Source organism: Euleptes europaea, chromosome 9, assembly GCF_029931775.1.
Source record: "Euleptes europaea isolate rEulEur1 chromosome 9, rEulEur1.hap1, whole genome shotgun sequence".
NCBI lineage: Eukaryota > Metazoa > Chordata > Lepidosauria > Squamata > Sphaerodactylidae > Euleptes > Euleptes europaea.
Window position 1 is genome coordinate 32237380 of NC_079320.1, and position 18139 is coordinate 32255518.

The window sequence follows — 18139 nt, forward strand, 5'->3', positions numbered from 1 at the left end:
AGTTTGCAGTACTTGGAAAATCACCAGAATCAGGATTCAGACGTACAGCAGTAATTGCCACTCGATACTCCTAGCCTGTCATGTGTCATTTGATTAGCAGAGTTGTAATCTGTGATATTAGGACTGCTTTAGTCTAAGTTTAAATATAAACATTGCTTTTTTTTGTAGTATCTTTGTTGTTTTTGCATTAATGACAACTTTTTATTTGATTAATATTAATCAGAGGATTTCTGCAGACAGAAGGTGGAGGAATTTTTCGTGAATTTCTCCCCTTCCTCTGCAGCCCCCCAATCCACTCCCTTGCTGTTCTTTGAGGGTCTGTTTCTCCCAGGAGCAGCATTTGGGAAGAGGGTATTTTGGGCTGCTATGAGAGGGGAGAAGAGCCCCGTGGCGCAGAGTGTTAAGCTGCAGTACTGCAGTCAAAAGCTCTGCTCACGACCTGAGTTTGATCCCGATGGAAGTCGGTTTCGGGTAGCCGGCTCAAGGTTGACTCAGCCTTCCATCCTTCCGAGGTCGGTGAAATGAGTACCCAGCTTGCTGGGGGTAAAGGGAAGATGACAGGGGAAGACACTGGCAAACCACCCCGCAAACAAAGTCTGCCTTGGAAATGTCGGGATGTGACGTCACTCATGGGTCAGGAATGACCCGGTGCTTGCGCAGGGGACCTTTACCTTTATGAGTGGGGAGAGACAGGAAAGTCCTGTTCTGTTGATCCGTCTGTCTCTGGAAATATCCAGCAGGTCTAATCCATTGTGGTCCCTATATTTATTAAAGCATTATATTAAACTGCTTACCCACAAAATATGACATGTATATTGAATTCATGATAAAAGAGTTAAAAGTAATTATGAATTCTGCTCTTTCTATTATTTTACTTTTGCATTACTGATATCAATTTTCTGTAGGTATTCGGAGTCCTGCTGAGCCTGTATGTAGAGTTATATTTGAGAATGAGCAGGATAACAGCAGCTTAAGCAGAACACAGAGGAAGCGCAGTTTAGTCACATCTGAGCCTCAGCATGTGACCCTGATAGTCTTTGGAATAGGCATGGTGAATCGCACACATCTTGAAGCAGATATTGGTGGGCTAACAATGGAAGCCGAGCTGAAGAGAATCCATGGGAGTTTTACACTCAAAGAAAAAATGAAAGGTAGATGGATTCTTTGAAAATAATTCGTTACTGTTGATCTATGACCAAAATAAAATTAAGTAACAAAAATACATTTGTTTTGGCTTAACATGTCTATGCAATATGTAATTATGTCATATAATCCAGAAAGCCCCTTTTCTACTAGTGTATGTTCTTTACTGAAATACATGAAGATATTGAATTCGCACTCATGGAGAAAATATTTGCTGTACAACTGAATTTACACCCATGGAGAAAATATTTGATGTACAGCTGAGTAAATAGAGACATAGTAGTCTCCAACATGATATATTTAAATAATTCTAAAAGTTGGTATTAAAATTATATCCAGGTTTCTTAGCTTGCTCTTGAACTGTTCAAGAAATAGTTCAGTAAATGCTTTTTTAGCAATTGAAAGTAACTACTCCTTTGTGCATTGTGTATGTTCTAATGAAAACGAATGCAAGCAATGTAAAATTTCCCCCAATTTTAACCTATTTTTTAAATTTAATTTAAAGATATACTTCATCAAAAGATGACCGAGACAAGCGCTACTGCTCACATAGGTGGTGTTAATATTGTTCTTCTGGAAGGGATCACACCAAACATTCAGTAAGTACCTGTTCCTGTTCAGAAATTCGAGTGCCTATCTGCCGAAGCACGTGGGCAAATCAAAAAACAAGTCCCAAGTTATTAAATATCTTTTTAAAAGTTCAATCCCCAGGTTTAGATGATACATACAAGCTCCTAACTTTAAGAGCACAAAGAATAAATTTAATTACAGAGAGTGTAACTCCTTTATTACTATTAGCCAACAGAAATAAAAAGATAAAAATCATGCCAGCAGACAGGAAACTTAGCAGCAGGAGGTGATATAAAGCAAGCCCTTTGAGCGGAATATAAATCACAACCAAAGAAAAAAATGAGTTAATGAGTCGATGTCTGCTCTTCCGCATGGACAGGATCTCTGGGCTCGAGGGACTCCTGCATAACGGCCCACTGCTTCTGCCAAAGGTAGTGCGTTTACCCAGGCTAAAAAGAAAAGCTGTAAGAAAGTTAAAATATTGTTGCTGGATACAAAATAAAGGAATTCAGTAAGAGCAAAGTAAAAAAAGTTGATAAGGATTCTCTAACCAGTTGGAAGGCCGAAATAATATACCATGAGGGACAATACTGCTTTCTTAGATAATTAATTTAACTGAATTTCAAGAAAGCTGTGTGCAAGAAAACCAAGAGAGAAATGCCACTAACAAAGAGATGTCTTCCATGAGTTCCCATGTCTTCCTTTTAGGTATGTAACTGCACCCACAAATGATCTTCAGGGACAAATAATATTAAACATTACTAAGGTTTGGTCAGAAGGAGACTGAGACTGAGAAGGGCAGCCATGAAGGAGCTAGAAAATATTTTGAAGTGTAAGGATGTGTCACTGGCCACCAAGACTAGATTAATTCATGCCATCGTATTCCCTATTACTATGTATGGGTGTGAAAGCTGGACAGTGAAGAAAGCTGTTAGGAAGAAAATAGATTCCTTTGAAATGTGGTGTTGGAGGAGAGTGTTACGGATTCCGTGGACTGCCAAAAAAACAAATCAGTGCGTTCTAGATCAAATCAAGCCTGAACTGACCCTAGAAGCTAAAATGACTAAATGACTAAACTGAGGCTATCGTATTTTGGTCACGTCATGAGACGACAAGAGTCACTGGAAAAGAGTCATGCTAGGAAAAGTTGAGGGCAGCAGGAAAAGAGGAAGACCCAACAAGAGATGGATTGACTCAATAAAGGAAGCCACAACCTTCAATTTGCAAGATCTGAGCAAGACTCTCAAAGACAGGACATTTTGGAGGACTTTCATTCATAGGGTCGCCATGAGTTGGAAACGACTTGACGGCATTTAACACACACACACACACACACACACACAAGGTTGGGTAGTATTAATAAATAGCTACTGCACAGCATGAAGTGGCTGGAATCTCGTAGATTATCTATTCACATCTATATTTGGAATAATCATGGAAGCCACCTTTTATAAATCTAAAATAAAGATGAGAAATAATGACCCTGTGCTGTATACAGCTTAGCTAGCGCTTTTGGTCAGTCACTGAGCCACTGGGCTAAGGGCTGGCCACTTAGACCCCATCCGCACAGGAGCTGTGCACAAATTCAGAAACTGGAGTGGCAGCTGAGCGCTTGAAGAGCCAGAACCCACTCAGCTATGGATCTGTCCTGGCTTAAAATGAGCATGAATGGATCTGAGAGATGCTAGGCCAGGGCAGGTTCTGACAACCCCTGAGCATTTTGCCCTTTGCCCATCTTACATTCATTGTGAATTTATCCTAACTGTGCCTCTTGTTTTCTCTCCCCTTTCTTTTCTACTGAACACATTATTATTATTATTATTATTATTATTATTATTATTATTATTATTATTATTATTCTCACTAATATGTGGTTACTGGGCAAATTTCTGTGTGAATTTTGTGATCTATAATTTCATGAGCTCTGCAGCTTTATTATAATAAAGAATGTTAATACTGGGTTGAATCCTATCAAGTGTGTTCTGCGGTCTTGTTCTTTCTGTGTTCGAGGCCTCCTGCTGATGCAACAGGCTCTTCCACCGGCAGAGGAGGCTCCTACACTGGAGCAGGGCACCAGTGCCAGTGGAACAGACTGGCAGGAGCCAACCCAAATTGTGATAGAGCCACTGAACCATCTATGGAAAGTTATTAAAACAGCAGTTGACTTTTATCTTGGATGCTTCATACACGAAACATATCTTTTCAGAGAATGTTTAAGTTGCTTTGTTGCACAATACTAATTACTTCATCTTTTACAATTAACATCTGATGTTAATACAGATGTCTTCACATTTTGTGCATGAATGCCACCTTTGACAGCTTTGCCTAATTGATCCACTTTTCTAATGTTTGGCACAACTGAGCTGAAAGTGCATGAATTTTTTTCTTCCACGTGATCCTTCTAAATTAGAATAGCAAGATACTATAAAGCATTCTTTCTAAACGAAATATACTTTTTTCAGAACTGCCAAAATAACCCTCAGTATGCTATTTTAGTTATTAAAATATTTGTAACTGAAAGATTTGAAACACCACGAAAACAGCTAACTGATGGATCCTTTTTTCTGAAACAACTTTTCTGCATTGTTTAAAATTTCCTTAAAAGTGTGAATTTTCTGCTTCTGTCAATGTGTGCTCCTACAGGAATTCGCTTCAATAGAAAGGGAACTGCGTCTATATACAGATCCCTTTATGCAATCATAGATGTTATCTGTATTGAAATAAAGGGGCAAATCCTTGTAAGGATTGCTCCCTTGCCTATGAGAGGTCAATTTATTGGACATATTGTGGGTTACAAATACCTGACTAATTTCTTCTGCATGACTATTTATTCTTTATTTTTGCTTTGTTTTGTTTCTTTGCTATCTCCAATCTTCACCTGTAGACTGGAGGATTTCCCTACATCACCAACAAGCACAGCCAAACAAGAATTTCTGTATGTCGCATTACGTTTAAATGGCTTGCAATTAGCATTGTGTGTGGTATAGTTAGGATGCATTTGATTGTCTTGAAATGTACCCAGCTGTTCCTTAATTATAGTGAATGTTCTGGAAAAACAGAATAGTTGATATAATATACTAATCAGCTTAGATTAGAAACATCAGGACAGAAGGTAGTTGCTAGACTTTTGTTTTTAATGTAGCCTTGCTGGTAGCTTCTTTCCTACAGTTGCAAATGACGTTTAATATGGATCAGGGTATGCTGGGCACATGATAAGCAGGTATGTGCTTGGATGGGAGATAAACTGGTAATCCTGTGCACTCTGCCTTGGGTTTCACAATTGAAGAAAATGGCGTATAAATGCAGTATATAAATAATCTAATACAAACTATGGTGACCACATAAGCCAATTAGTCTGATTTTAATTACCTGCATTTCTGCTAAGTTATGCAAGCTTGCTCCCCGTTGACATATTGTTAATGGCTCTCCCTGAATGCAACAATCTCTTGTGTGAGTTGGTAGCTTAGTATATGCCTCAGAAAGCCCATATTGCTGTGGTCGAAAATAGGGCCAGTGTTTGTTTATATTTATGTTTGTGTCAAGTCACAGCTAACTTATGGTGACCCCATAGGGTTTTCAAGGCAAGAGGTGTTCAGAGGTGGTTTGCCATTGCCTGCCTCTGAGTGGGCTGGGAGAGTTCTGAGAGAACTGTGACTGGCCCAAGGTCACACATTCTGAGTAGGGACCCAAAGCAGCTTCCAATATCGCTCTCTGTTCACCCTTAAAACAGCAGCCCTGTGAGGTAGGTTAGGCAGAGAGAGAATGATAGGGCCACGATCACCCAGTGAGCTACCATGGTGGAGTGTGAATTCAAACCCAGTTCTTCCAAATCCTAGTCTGTGTTGGTTGATGGGGGAGGGGTCACATCCAGCATTTAATACAGAATGCGTTTGAATTGCTTTGTCATAGAAGAAGGGCACAGATTTTTAAAATGAAAAGAAGGAAATTAAATAGTATTTTAAACTCTTATATTGCAAAAACAGTCTTAAATAGGGTTGAGGATGAACTGTGCCCCAGCTGAATTCTAGATTGGAAATCCACATTTTAGCAGGGCAGAATGATTTCCAAAGTAGGCCCAAAACCACCCACATCCTCGTTCTGGTCTGTTCTGGATATAGTATGTGGGGCTTCTCTTCGCCTAGGGATTTACAGGGAATAATTTGCATGGTTTTTAGTTGTTTACTGAAGGTTTACAGATGCCGTTCATTATTTTTGTTTGCTCGATCTTTCACATTTTGTATTATAAAGGGTTTGCTTCCATAATATTTGATAAAATTCTTCTATGCCGTATAATGGTATATACCTTCCAAAAGTTTAGGTACACTCAATCTTAACTGTAAAATCAAATCATAGCTTGGGAGTCTTGCTTTATTTCTTATAAAAGAGTCTATTCATAATTGTGGGATGATTTCTTTTAGCTGCCGTAGCTAAGGAGGTTCTAGGCAACCTCATTTAGAATTATTAAGCAGTTATTTTTAAAAAAAATCATATGTGAAAAGATCCTTGTATAATTGCTCATGGCGATTAACCAGTATCACAAAGCAGCTGGCATGCTCTGAAATTATCTGAGGTAGCCCAGCACAGTGCAGTACTGAGGCTACAGTGGCCCACATTCTGATAGGAAGGACTGAATATTTAAAAACAAACCAAACTGGCTGTGCTCATTTATTTACTTGCTAAAATTGTGAGCTGGAACATCTCAGAGTTAGCATGGATAACAAAGTTAGGATTAACTCCAGTAGAGCTGTCAGTGGAAGGCACCACCTCCAACTGTCTCAACCCTGGGAAAGTATTCCTGGGGTCTTGGAACTCGGCATGGACTGACAGCCACCTGGGTTTGGGGGAGGCTGCAGTGAGGAGAGGGAAAGGTGAAATTGCCCCCCTCCTTCTGCAGTGCAGCTCTATTGAGAGGACAGATGAGTTTATCACCTTCCTTGCTGCAGCCCCCTTAACCTTCATCGCTCTTAGGCCATGCTAGTCCTGCAAACCCAGGAATCAGCTTTCCCGGGATCAGAAGGGATTTCTGGGGGAAAGGAATGCAGCGAACAGCTGTGTTCTTTCTCCTGTTGATTTTGCTGAATCCTACCCATTTAACATGTATTAGGGCGGAATTTGAATAAAAATCTGTCATTGTCTACTAAAAGCCAACTAAAATCAACGCATTTTATGTTATTTCTGGAAGAGGTTTATGCGCAGCCTTTGGCAAGTCTCTAGGAAGGAGAGAGATCCGCAACAGAGGGGATTGGAAGAACTCATAGCCATTACTGATTCATGAAGGCCGGAGTGCAGTAGTAGATTGAAGAACACTCTTGGGGGTTTATTTACAGGGGTGGGCTTAGCAACAGGCACAGATGTCTTAGGCATTGTGCTTGGGAGGGGCAACTGCCAACAGCCCTGCCCCCCCCCCACAAGGAGGGGGAATGAAGAAGAGCAGGCTCCTGCTGGCAGCTGCCCTATCTCGGTCTTGAACATCTGGCTTTTGGTGGCAACGGTGGCTCCTGCCCATCTCGCCCAGGTGCATGGCCCCAGTGGGATAGGGCAGCAGAGTGGCAGTGATTCTGGCACCCAATCTTAGACTTTCTGCCCAAGGCCCCAGAATCCGTAAGACAACCTGTGCTTGTCTACACATTACAAAGTCCTTGTGTTCATAGAGTTACACTATGAGGACTTCACATCAGACATGTGATGGGAGTTTTCTGCTTCACAAACACACACCAGCTCTTTTCTGCTTGTGGCCAAAGCAGGCAGGGAGAAGCAATTTTAGCCTCTCCCCCCTGCTTTCACATCTGTAAACTACCTGGTGGAACTGCTGTTGGCTCCTATGTTAAAATCATGTTACTTACACATAAATTTTACAATGAAGCTGATAACAGCTCCGCTGGATGATTATCATATGCAAGAACAGGGGGGGAGGAGTTAAGCTGCTTCTTCCTGCGCTTTGGTCACAAACAGAGTCAGTGTGTGGAGAGGAGGAAGAAAACTCCTACTGCATGTGGGATGCAAACTGCTTTTTGGTTCTCGTAGGTTATCCGGGCTGTGTAACCGGGGTCTTGGTATTTTCTTTCCTGACGTTTTGCCAGCAGCTGTGGCCGGCATCTTCAGAGGAGTAACACTGAAGGACAGTCGAGAGACACTGTCCTTCAGTGTTACTCCTCTGAAGATGCCGGCCACAGCTGCTGGCGAAACGTCAGGAAAGAAAATACCAAGACCACGGTTACACAGCCCGGATAACCTACGAGAACCAATGAACTCTGACCGTGAAAGCCTTCGACAATATTTCAAACTGCTTTTGTTGTTCCCCAGTGACACGAGGACTTTGTAATGTGCAGATGATCCCTAGCTTGAGCCTGATATGGAGGAAGCTGTATATTTTAGTTGCACTTGGAAGAAATGGGCTTCCTGCTATAGAAACGTGTTGGCCAATATAACCTTCCTTTTGAATTTCTATTTTACAAGAGTGTCACTAATCCACCAGTAACAAAATCCTGATTGCAGCACTCCCCACTCTGGAAAACAGCATATATAACAATGCGCTCCCCCTCACTGGCAGTCTTTAAGCAGAGGTTGGACAATCTCTTGTCAGGGATGCTCTAGGCTGATCCTGCATTGAGCAAGGGGTTGGACAAGATGGCCTGTATGCCCCCTTCCAACTCTACGATTCTATGATTCTACAAGCAGTTTGTCAGTCTTTAAGGTCTACAGAATGAACTTGGATTTTCAAACTTGCCTTCTGCCCAGGAAGTGTAAATCCTATGGCAGTCATTTTGGGATTGGCTCCACCTCCTGTGGCAGCCATTTTGGGCTGTGCTCACCACTCCTTCTCAAAATTCCACAAAGGTGTCCACAGGCTCAAAAAGGTTGGGGACCCCTGATCCAGTAGTTGAGCAGAAATGCCCCTTTGTAAATAAGAGATTTGTAAATAGTTTGTAAATAAGAGTTTGTAAATAAGAGATTTTTAAGTGACCTTGAGTATGAGACTTACAAAAACAATGCATAGAAAAAATGGTTGGGTCATTCTTTCAAATAGAGGTCTCTGAGCAAGGCAACTTAAAAGCAACTGTTTCAACTAAGTGCATGGTGAATGTTAATGAAATCTTTGGGACTTTCATATAATGGGTGGGATGCTGTCAGCTTTTTTTGCTCAATCTTGCTAGTTCCTCTCCTTATGACTACCCATATGGCTTTCGTCCATGTAGATCCCATGATTCCCAACATCATTTTTCATGTCAAATTGGACCCTTTCCTCCCTTTTTCACATCTGAAAAAGTTGGTTGGATCTAACCCGATGGCTGCAATTCAAAAGACTTGGAAGCACATGAGGCTCCAGGGGCTGTCTTTGAACTGGCAAAAGGAGGAACTTCCATTTTCCAGAGCCGATAATGGAAGTTCTGGCAGTGATTTTGCTGGATCTCATGTGCTTAAAATTAGGTTGAAGGTATGGATATTTACTCACTGAGCTATGAAAACGTACAATTAAGTTTGAGTAAGGGATGGGAGAGGGGTGTCATTCGAATATATCCACTATCAGGTATATTCAAACCATAATCAAGTATTTGATCTTTTGTCGTAACATTTTTAAAAAATGCAGTGCATTTTTGTGAATTCTGCTCACAGCGGTAATATAATAAGATGGTCATTAAAAGCTTGTGTGTTGTGAGGATAGGATAATTGTTAGTGTATTCTGCTACATAAAGAAATGATTTGCTTCAAGTTAGATGATTGCAAAACTTCTCAAGTAGTAGCCAGTAGCAAAAATTGTTCATAAATGAAATAGAATAAAATCATATGTAGAGAGATGCATGATGTTTGTGTGCAGGTGGTTTCCTGTTCATAATTGTATTGGTTTTTTGTGGTGCTTAAAATTATTTTGCTGTGCATGGCCATATACTTTGTTAAATACAATGACTGTACAAACTGACAATAGGCTTCCATTTACCCGTGCTTAATTTGAGATCGTCTTTGGCTGGTATTTGCTCACAGCACCTGTTTCAAAAAAAGCAGGTTAAAATTGTAGATTTGAAATCTCCCGCAATGTAATAACTGATCATTTGTACCGTCTGGCTTGCCAAAAGTATAAACTTCTTGAACTTTTGAGTTACCGGCGCATAACTTCATGTAATCCAGTTTTCTGGATTTGATGAGCAGGCTTTTCAGAATCTTGTATGTCATGTTTTTACGAATTAAGCACGGCTTTTATGCTTCCTGAAATGGCTAATAAATTATCTGACTTGGTTTATTGTCATTCATTAGTGATGCAAAATATTTTTCCGCATTTAGAAATTATTTAAAAAAATATAAATGACCATTTTCTTCTTCTTAGAACGGTGGTGAAATGCAGCATTGCCAAATCACAGGCACTTTACAGTGCCCAAAGGGGGCTGAAAACAAATAATGCTGCAGTATTCAAAGTAGGTGCTATTAGCATCAACATTCCTCAGCATCCAGCTACCCTTCACAGCATGATGGTGCGGAGTTCTCATCAGCTCTCAAAACAGATCTCTGACCTCATCAGACAGCCATCTACCATGTGAGTATTTTAATTGAGACAGGTTGCCGTTTAGGACACTGCCTGTAAATTTGCATGGATTTTTTTGGATTGTGGTTTACATCATCTCTGACTGCTGAACTGGTTGTATATTTATTTTCTGTTATTCAATGTTTATTGTTTCTACAGTTATAGTGTATTTAAGCTGTATCGTATTGGGGTTCAATATTGTATGTTCTTTTGTTCGTTAGCAGCAATTTATACGCTAGCGTTGGTACAATTTATGCTTTCTGCAGATGTTGTGGTATTTCCAGTGCCTTGTTATGTGCAACCTGATGCTGTTATCAGCAGTTTACTATTGGTAGCTAAGTCCTTTTTAGTAAATACGCATAAGACACCGACTTTTTGTGTTACTATTACATTTCGCCATACTCGCTGTGATTTATATTTCTTTCTTGTAAATTTGCATGGTCGTGACAATATTATATATTGTAATCAGGCAACCGGGACCCAACATTTGTGGTGTCTAATAATTTTGGGGGTTTTTTTTGGGGGGGGGGAAGGCAATGGCAAACTACCCTGTAAACATAGTCTGCCTAGTAAACATCGTGATATGATGTCACCCCATGGGACAATATTGACCCGGTGCATTACCTTTTTAAAATATAAACAGACCCCAGCCTACAAAAGAAGATACTGCAACACCATTACCTGCAGAAAAGACGCCTACAAGTGTGAACCAGACGCCTGTTGAAACCAATGAATTTCCACAGTTGCCTGAAGGCTTGGAGAAGAAGCCCATTGTTCTTAAATTCAGTGCCATGATTGATGGAATTGCTATTGGAGCAGCTCTCTTGCCATCCTTAAAAGCCGAGTACAAGATGGGAAGAATGAGAAGCCATGGAATGACAGGTAACGGTGTTCCACAACACTTCATAGATCTCTTTTTAGGAAAGATAAGGAATATCACATTATCAGATTCAGACACCTTTATTGGCATAGTAAAATAGCAACAAGGGAGCATAAATACAGGCACCCGCAAGGATTCACATACATTATATCTCTTGTTGCTTCAAATTCCACTTATATTACATGTAATAATTCTACTTTTAATGGGTGATTAAAAAACATAGGATGCTTCCAATAGATTTTTGACTGCTTTCTTTCAATGACTCCCATCCATAATCTAAACTGTGTATGTGTGTGGCACGAAGGGATGTTTGGAGAGACATGTCAAGTGTTTCTCTGGGTGGAAGGACACGGCAAAACACAAATGTTCAAACATTGTAGTCAGTATCAGAAATTTGAATGAGAGTGCAGAATCTATATTATTGTCAGATATTTATGAATAACTCTAGGTCATCAATGGTTGCAGTTAGAAATACTGCTTTTGTTTACAAGCCAGACTAATTCATGACAAACTTTGCATACTCAGGTTTTTGGATCTTGTCATTCCCTAACAGCAGCATTGCTGGGGAATTTGTTTTGGAACTTGAGAGTACAGCAAAATCAACTCCTAATGTGCCAAGGCTCGAGGAATGGGCCAGATTAACAGAAAAAAAGACATAAGTCCTGCTGGGTGCTTTATGTCTTTGCTCATGGGTAAAGAAACATGGATTCCTCCTGGTTATGACTTCAATCTCTGAGGAACATCCTATTAGACATCTCACTTTATGCAAAGACTAATACTAGTGGTTTTCTCTGGAGACTTTAAGCGGACAGAACTCCCCTTTTTTGTAATTTGGAAAGTATTGATTATTCACTGTCTATATTGTGATATTGAAAACCCCTTTGCAATGCATATCTTCATTCAAATGTTGGGGGAAAAAACACATGGATATTGGAGGCATACGATCAAGTGTCCGAATTTCCAGCAGTTTCACTGTGGTCCATATTTGCTGAAGTTCAACCATGGTATCTTGACCCCAAGTGAAGTTTGGTGACAATCTGGTTTGGGATGAGAGAAACTATGAGGAGCGGTTAAAATGCTTAGGGCTGTTTAGCTTGGGAAGAAGGTGGTTAAGGGGAGACATGATAGAGATCTATAAAATTATGCATGGTATGGAGAGAGTGGACAGGGAGACGCTTTTCTCAGTCTCTTATAATCCTAGAACGCAGGGTCATCTGCTGAAGCTGGAAGGTGAGAGATTCAAAACCGATAAAAGGAAGTATTTCTTCACACAACACATAAATTGTGCAACTCCTTGCCCCAGAATGTGGTGATGGCTGCCAACTTGGAAGGCTTTAAGGGGAATGGACATGTTCATGGAGGAGAGGGCTATTCATGGCTACTAGTCAAAATGAATACTAGTCATGATGCATACCTATTCTCTCCAGGATCAGAGGAGCATGCCTATTATATTAGGTGCTGTGGAACACAGGCAGGACAATGCTGCTGCAGCTGTCTTGTTTGTGGGCTTCCTAGAGGCACCTGGTTGGCCACTGTGTCAACAGACTGCTGGACTTGATGGACCTTGGTCTGATCCAGCATGGCCTTTCTTATGTTCTTAAACTCCCCCCCCCCCCACAATACAGGGCCAGTTTAACTGAGCTGCTTGCAGAGAGAGAATGGGTAGCACTGACCAGTGAAGCAGAAAGTGAGTGGCTGTTCGTGTAGTTATTTGTATTGTTAATATAGAATACTAAATACAGGCATATTTCTTGGTTTCACAGGTGCACAAACCAGATTTACATTTGAGTTGCCAAATCACAGGTTGCGATTTACTTCTAAAGTCTCCGCCACTGATATGTCTAGTATTCCTCCGTCAGCCAGTCTTAACCTTCCTCCTGTAACCATGTCGGGTAAATACATCATGGAGGAGCATGACAGCTATACAGATCAGACATGGAGTATTGATGAGCTACCCACTAAGCAGGGTTATTATCTCCAGGGAAATTACTTGCGCTGTGTAGCTGAGGTTTGTATTCAAGACTACCTCTGTTTCAGAAAGTTCATTTATTATATATGTGAATTAACAGTTGTTTCTGCAGGTAGCAGTATTTGTGTTGTGATACTATAACACAGGGGTTCACAGCCTTTTATATCTTACATTCCAGTAATCACTCTGTCAAAGAAGCTGCGTCATACCATGATAGAAAAAAGGCCGCTTTTTCTGAGAAGGACATTTATATGTTTACAGGTGTTCTGTTATTATTTATATCATTAAGGTTCACAAATTTTTAGTAATAGTTATGGAAACCCTGTCTCCGACCAGCAGAACACATAGCACTGGTTGAGAACCACCGCTATAATGTAAGACTGAAGCTACCATGTAGCTCCTTGCATACACCTTTTTAGTAGAAACTTGTCTTAACAAATTTTTGATCTGGTTTACTTGGAGTGGGAATGTTTTAGTGCTGGAATAAATTTTGAAATGTTTTTGCTCTCTGCTTGAAGCCAGTTTTATCACGCATTCTTTCATGATAAGCCTAATCTGAAGAGACCTCTTTTTCTATGGCAGGTTGGTTCCTTTGAACATAATCTTACAACAGATCTTTTGAACCATTTAGTTTTTGTGCAGAAGGTATTTATGAAAGAGGTCAATGAAGTAATACAGAAGGTTTCAGGTAAGAGTCATGGCTTTGGAATTCAACTAAAATTTTACTTGCTAGTAGGTTAGATCGAGTCATCTTTTCTGCTGGATCTCCCACAATTCCCCACCTTACTTACAGCCACCATCCTACATGGCTTTTGTTTATTCAGGTCCCATAATCCTCAATGTAGGATTTTTAGTAATTTGTTTCACAAGCAAAAACGCTGATTGAAACCAACCCAGTGTTTAATGGTGGACATGAAGCAAAAAATCATCAAGTTTGTGCCAGAGAAAACAGGCGATACTTTTTTGAACTTTTAAATCTTGCCCCTCTTTTATAAGATTAACTTCAGAATAAGAAGCCTTCTTCAAGGCTTCTTCATATTTGTTCAGTTATACTCTGTCTTCCTCCCCAGTGGGGATCCGAAGCAGCTTACATTGGTCTCCTCTGCTCCATTTTATACTCACAACAACCCTGTAAGGTAGGTTAAGGCTGAGAGTATATGATTGGCCCCAGGTCACCAAGCAAGCCTCCATGGCAAACTGGGAAATCTGGCATTTGCAAATCTTTGTCCAACAGTCTAACCACTACACCACACATAGGTTTCATTTATAGATTATGTGCAAATGTGTAATCCTTAGTAAAATTCTGGAACTACATTAAATATCCTTGCAGGAGGGGAGCAACCTATTCCTCTTTGGAACGAACACGATGGAACAACAGATGGAGAGAAGCCAAAGATTCTCCTCTATTCTTTAAGTCTGCAGTTTAAGGTATTTTTTGCATCTCTTGTGTTCTTAACTGTGTGACTAGTGGTAACTTTTTGAGGTTTTTTTCCATTTCAAAATCATGATTATGCATCTGATCAATCTTTGAGCCATAGCAAACAGGCTATGTCCTGCGTCAGGTACTAAACTAACTGGTTCTCAGTAGGAGGGCATTTCTTGCTCTTTGTCTGCCTTACTTCTCCACAGGTAACAGATCCCTAGTTTTCTGCTTTTAGCCTAAGATTTAGTCATAGTTCTTTATTTGTTTTAAAAAAATTATGTTGTATTCTACCTCAGTTTTCAACTAAAACAATTGGCTTCCTAAGTAGCTTACAACAATTATCAACTAGTATAAATAACCATTGAATTATCGTTATTTTACTGTATTTTTATGTTCCCTTTTTAGTGTTATTTTTACTAATGTTATATAGGTACTTGCACTGCTTTGTTATTTTATGCTGGCCAATGGCCGTAACAATAAATGAACCATTGAAGTATCATTTATAGGGATCTCATTCTAGGTATAGTGAAAGGATGCCTGTCTACTCTCTGTGCTCCATCGGTTCTTGGCAATGGGGCTGGTAGCTGGCCTATTCCAGTTTAGGAAAAACTAAAAATGCAAGAAACTGCAAAGTCTTTTTACTTCTCTTCTTACTATAAAAGATCATCTCGTAAGCAATCTGCCATCAAATGAGACATGTTTAAGAATCTGTCTGTTTAGCTTAAAATAGCAAACAGGTGATTTCTTTTTCATAAAATCTGCTGAAAGTCAGAAATCTTATTGCTAACCTTTATTTAAAAAGTGTTCGCGAGACCTCTGAAGCACACCTTCAGTGTTTTTTTTTAAAATTTCCTTATCAGGGTATCCAGGTGACAGCCACAACACCATCAATGAGGGCCGTAAGATTTGAAACAGGATTGATAGAACTGGAGCTCTCAAATAGAATACAAACAAAAGCAATGCCTGGTAGCAGCAGCTACTTGAAGCTCTTTGGTAAATGCCAAGTGGACTTGAATCTTGCGTTAGGACAAATAGTTAAGCATCAGGTGAGTTCCTAGAATGACAGTTTTACATCACACACTTTGTATGGTACTCAAAGTAAGGTTAAAAGGGAGGTGACAAAAACAGTTCTGTAAAACATTGAGTGGAAATGAACAACCTCCCCCCTTGAATTTTATTTTGTTTCTATGATGTCAAGTTTGGTCGTTTGTTATGTTAAACTCTCATGTTTAATATTTCCGAAATATCTGAAGGTTTATGAAGAAGCTGGATCAGACTTCCATCAGGTTGCTTATTTTAAGACTAGAATTGGATTAAGGAATGCCCTCAGAGAGGAAATCAGCGGCTCGTCGGATCGTGAAGCCGTGCTCATCACTTTGAACAGACCGATTGTTTTTGCTCAGCCTGTGGCCTTTGATAGAGGTACTGCTAGTCCTTGTGTCCGTTGTTGTATCTAGATAGAAGTGCATTCTGAATAACAGTATTTGGGCAGGAATATGGGTTTATTTGAATAAAAAAAAATCAAAATTGCAGGAAATATACTGCCATTGTTCTTGATTGTACTTAGGAAGTATAACACAACTGAGACACATGTATGTTCCTAGTTCGTCTAAGGCACAACTTATTATTGCTATAACCAAGGTGACTTTCTGCACATGTTCGATCTAACATTGTGCAAATCATTTTTTCCTCTACCAAGCTGTGCTTTTCTGGCTGAACTACAAGGCTGCTTATGACAACTGGAATGAACAGAGACTGGCCTTGCATAAAGACATTCATATGGCTACGAAGGAAATAGTTGACATGTTACCTGGAATCCAGCAGACATCTGCTCAAGCATTTGGGACGCTCTTTCTTCAGTTAACAGTTAATGATTTAGGGATTTGCCTGCCCATCACAAACGCACCACAGGTATTGAAGAATAGATGGTTTTTATTGAAGCAACAATTTATCTGCATCTATAAAATTCTCTTACAGACTTCATGAAGTTTTAATACTGTATTAATGCTATAATTTGAAATGCCAAGCTAATATTTTGAGGCTAACAATGTGAACTTCAAAATACTAATAAACTAACAGTTTGTCTCAATCACATTGGAGCACTTAAAGTATATAAAATTTTGAGAGAGAGAAAAATTTCAGTTCTAGAAATGCTTCTAACATGTTCGTTAAATATTGTAAAAATGAACTTGTCCAAAAAAGTCTACAATACATTCATTTAAAAATCAAAATATTTTCTTCACTGTAGAATTTTATTTACTATTCATTTTATTTATTTAGAAAATTTCCATCCTGCCCTACTACCTGAATATAATAAATTTAAAACTATTTGCTTAATATTTAGTACTCTCTTAATCTTTATATTTTACATACCTAATAGTAGCCATGAACAATATACAACTTTATTTAGTAGCTATTATTGCCATTTTGATCTAAAAGGATTATAACATTGCAACTGAACATATGTGAAGATCTTATTTAATAAAGAACATTTGAGTCCCTGCAACAGGGGGGAAATCTATATGAGAACAAGTTTTATTTGTGCCATTTAATTCAAGAAAGGAATAGGTAGCACAGTCTATGTCTCTCACTTCATCTGAGAACAGTTATATAGGACAATTCTGTTTTTATTTATCTATATAATCTTTGCTCCATCATAGCCAACCTTCTTGAGGTGGTATATAAATAGTTAAAAGCTCAAATAGATAAAATAAATAACAGACATATGTTCCACTTCTGGTGATTGCAAATTAGAGCACAATAGTATAAAATGTCTCCATTGACGCTGCATAATGTTACCTTGTAATTGAAATACCTTTAAACCTTTTCAGCAAAAGGTAGCATATTGTTTAATAAATGGAAATAAAATTGAAAGTTGTTAAACTGTTTCTTAATGTTGTGGAACCATCAAAATGTAATTGTTTATGGCAGCAACCCTAAAAACGCTGGAATAAGCCTAATCGAATAGAATGGGACTTACTTCCAAGTAGGCCTGTTTAGGACTGCTCCATATGAGACCTAGGGGGTTACCGCACTTTGTATTCCCAGCAATGTATTAAGAGTTTGGAAATGTTATAAAAAACATTGCTTTAAAAGGGTTTTTGGATACCACGGCTTATAAATGGTTGGAAGATGTCTTCACAGCTAAAGGGGCTAAACAAAGTGCGAACAGTATTTTTTATAACGTTTTCAAACTCTTAATACATTGGTGGGAATACATAGAAAGTGCGAACAGTATTTTTTATAACGTTTTCAAACTCTTAATACATCGCTGGGAATACAAGTGCGGTAACCCCCCTAGTGTCATGCGGGTTGGAAAACTCCAAATTAACTGCTGAAAACTAAACAATTAGGATTTTATGGTGTATACTATAAATTGTATTATACAATACAACTCAAGCCAATATTTAAGTGATGCAGCATTTTGAGTACAGTGCATATCCTGTTATGCTTTAGAACTTTTGAAACCAATAACCAAAATATATAAATATAATGCTTTTAATATTGGTACAGATTCAGAGGCAGGGGCCCAAGATTAATTTTGGGGGACAGAAAGAAACACAGAATAAGTACTATGTAAGTAATAAGTGTTATCTCAATCACAACATCTGATGAGCTGTATTTCCCCATGTTTAATAG

At 39.2% G+C, this 18139-nt stretch overlaps 1 protein-coding gene across 1 annotated transcript in view; it reads left to right on the plus strand.

The window, feature by feature from the left end:
• The window catches only part of BLTP1 (bridge-like lipid transfer protein family member 1), a 141818-nt gene that overhangs the window by 80075 nt on the left and 43604 nt on the right, over nucleotides 1-18139 (plus strand). The window contains exons 47-57 of the mRNA XM_056855866.1: nucleotides 906-1151; nucleotides 1649-1742; nucleotides 4598-4648; nucleotides 10034-10240; nucleotides 10872-11110; nucleotides 12872-13116; nucleotides 13660-13765; nucleotides 14408-14505; nucleotides 15361-15546; nucleotides 15754-15922; nucleotides 16200-16411. Of these exons, the coding sequence (XP_056711844.1) occupies nucleotides 906-1151; nucleotides 1649-1742; nucleotides 4598-4648; nucleotides 10034-10240; nucleotides 10872-11110; nucleotides 12872-13116; nucleotides 13660-13765; nucleotides 14408-14505; nucleotides 15361-15546; nucleotides 15754-15922; nucleotides 16200-16411 (1853 nt within the window). The remainder of the gene's footprint in view (nucleotides 1-905; nucleotides 1152-1648; nucleotides 1743-4597; nucleotides 4649-10033; nucleotides 10241-10871; nucleotides 11111-12871; nucleotides 13117-13659; nucleotides 13766-14407; nucleotides 14506-15360; nucleotides 15547-15753; nucleotides 15923-16199; nucleotides 16412-18139) is intronic.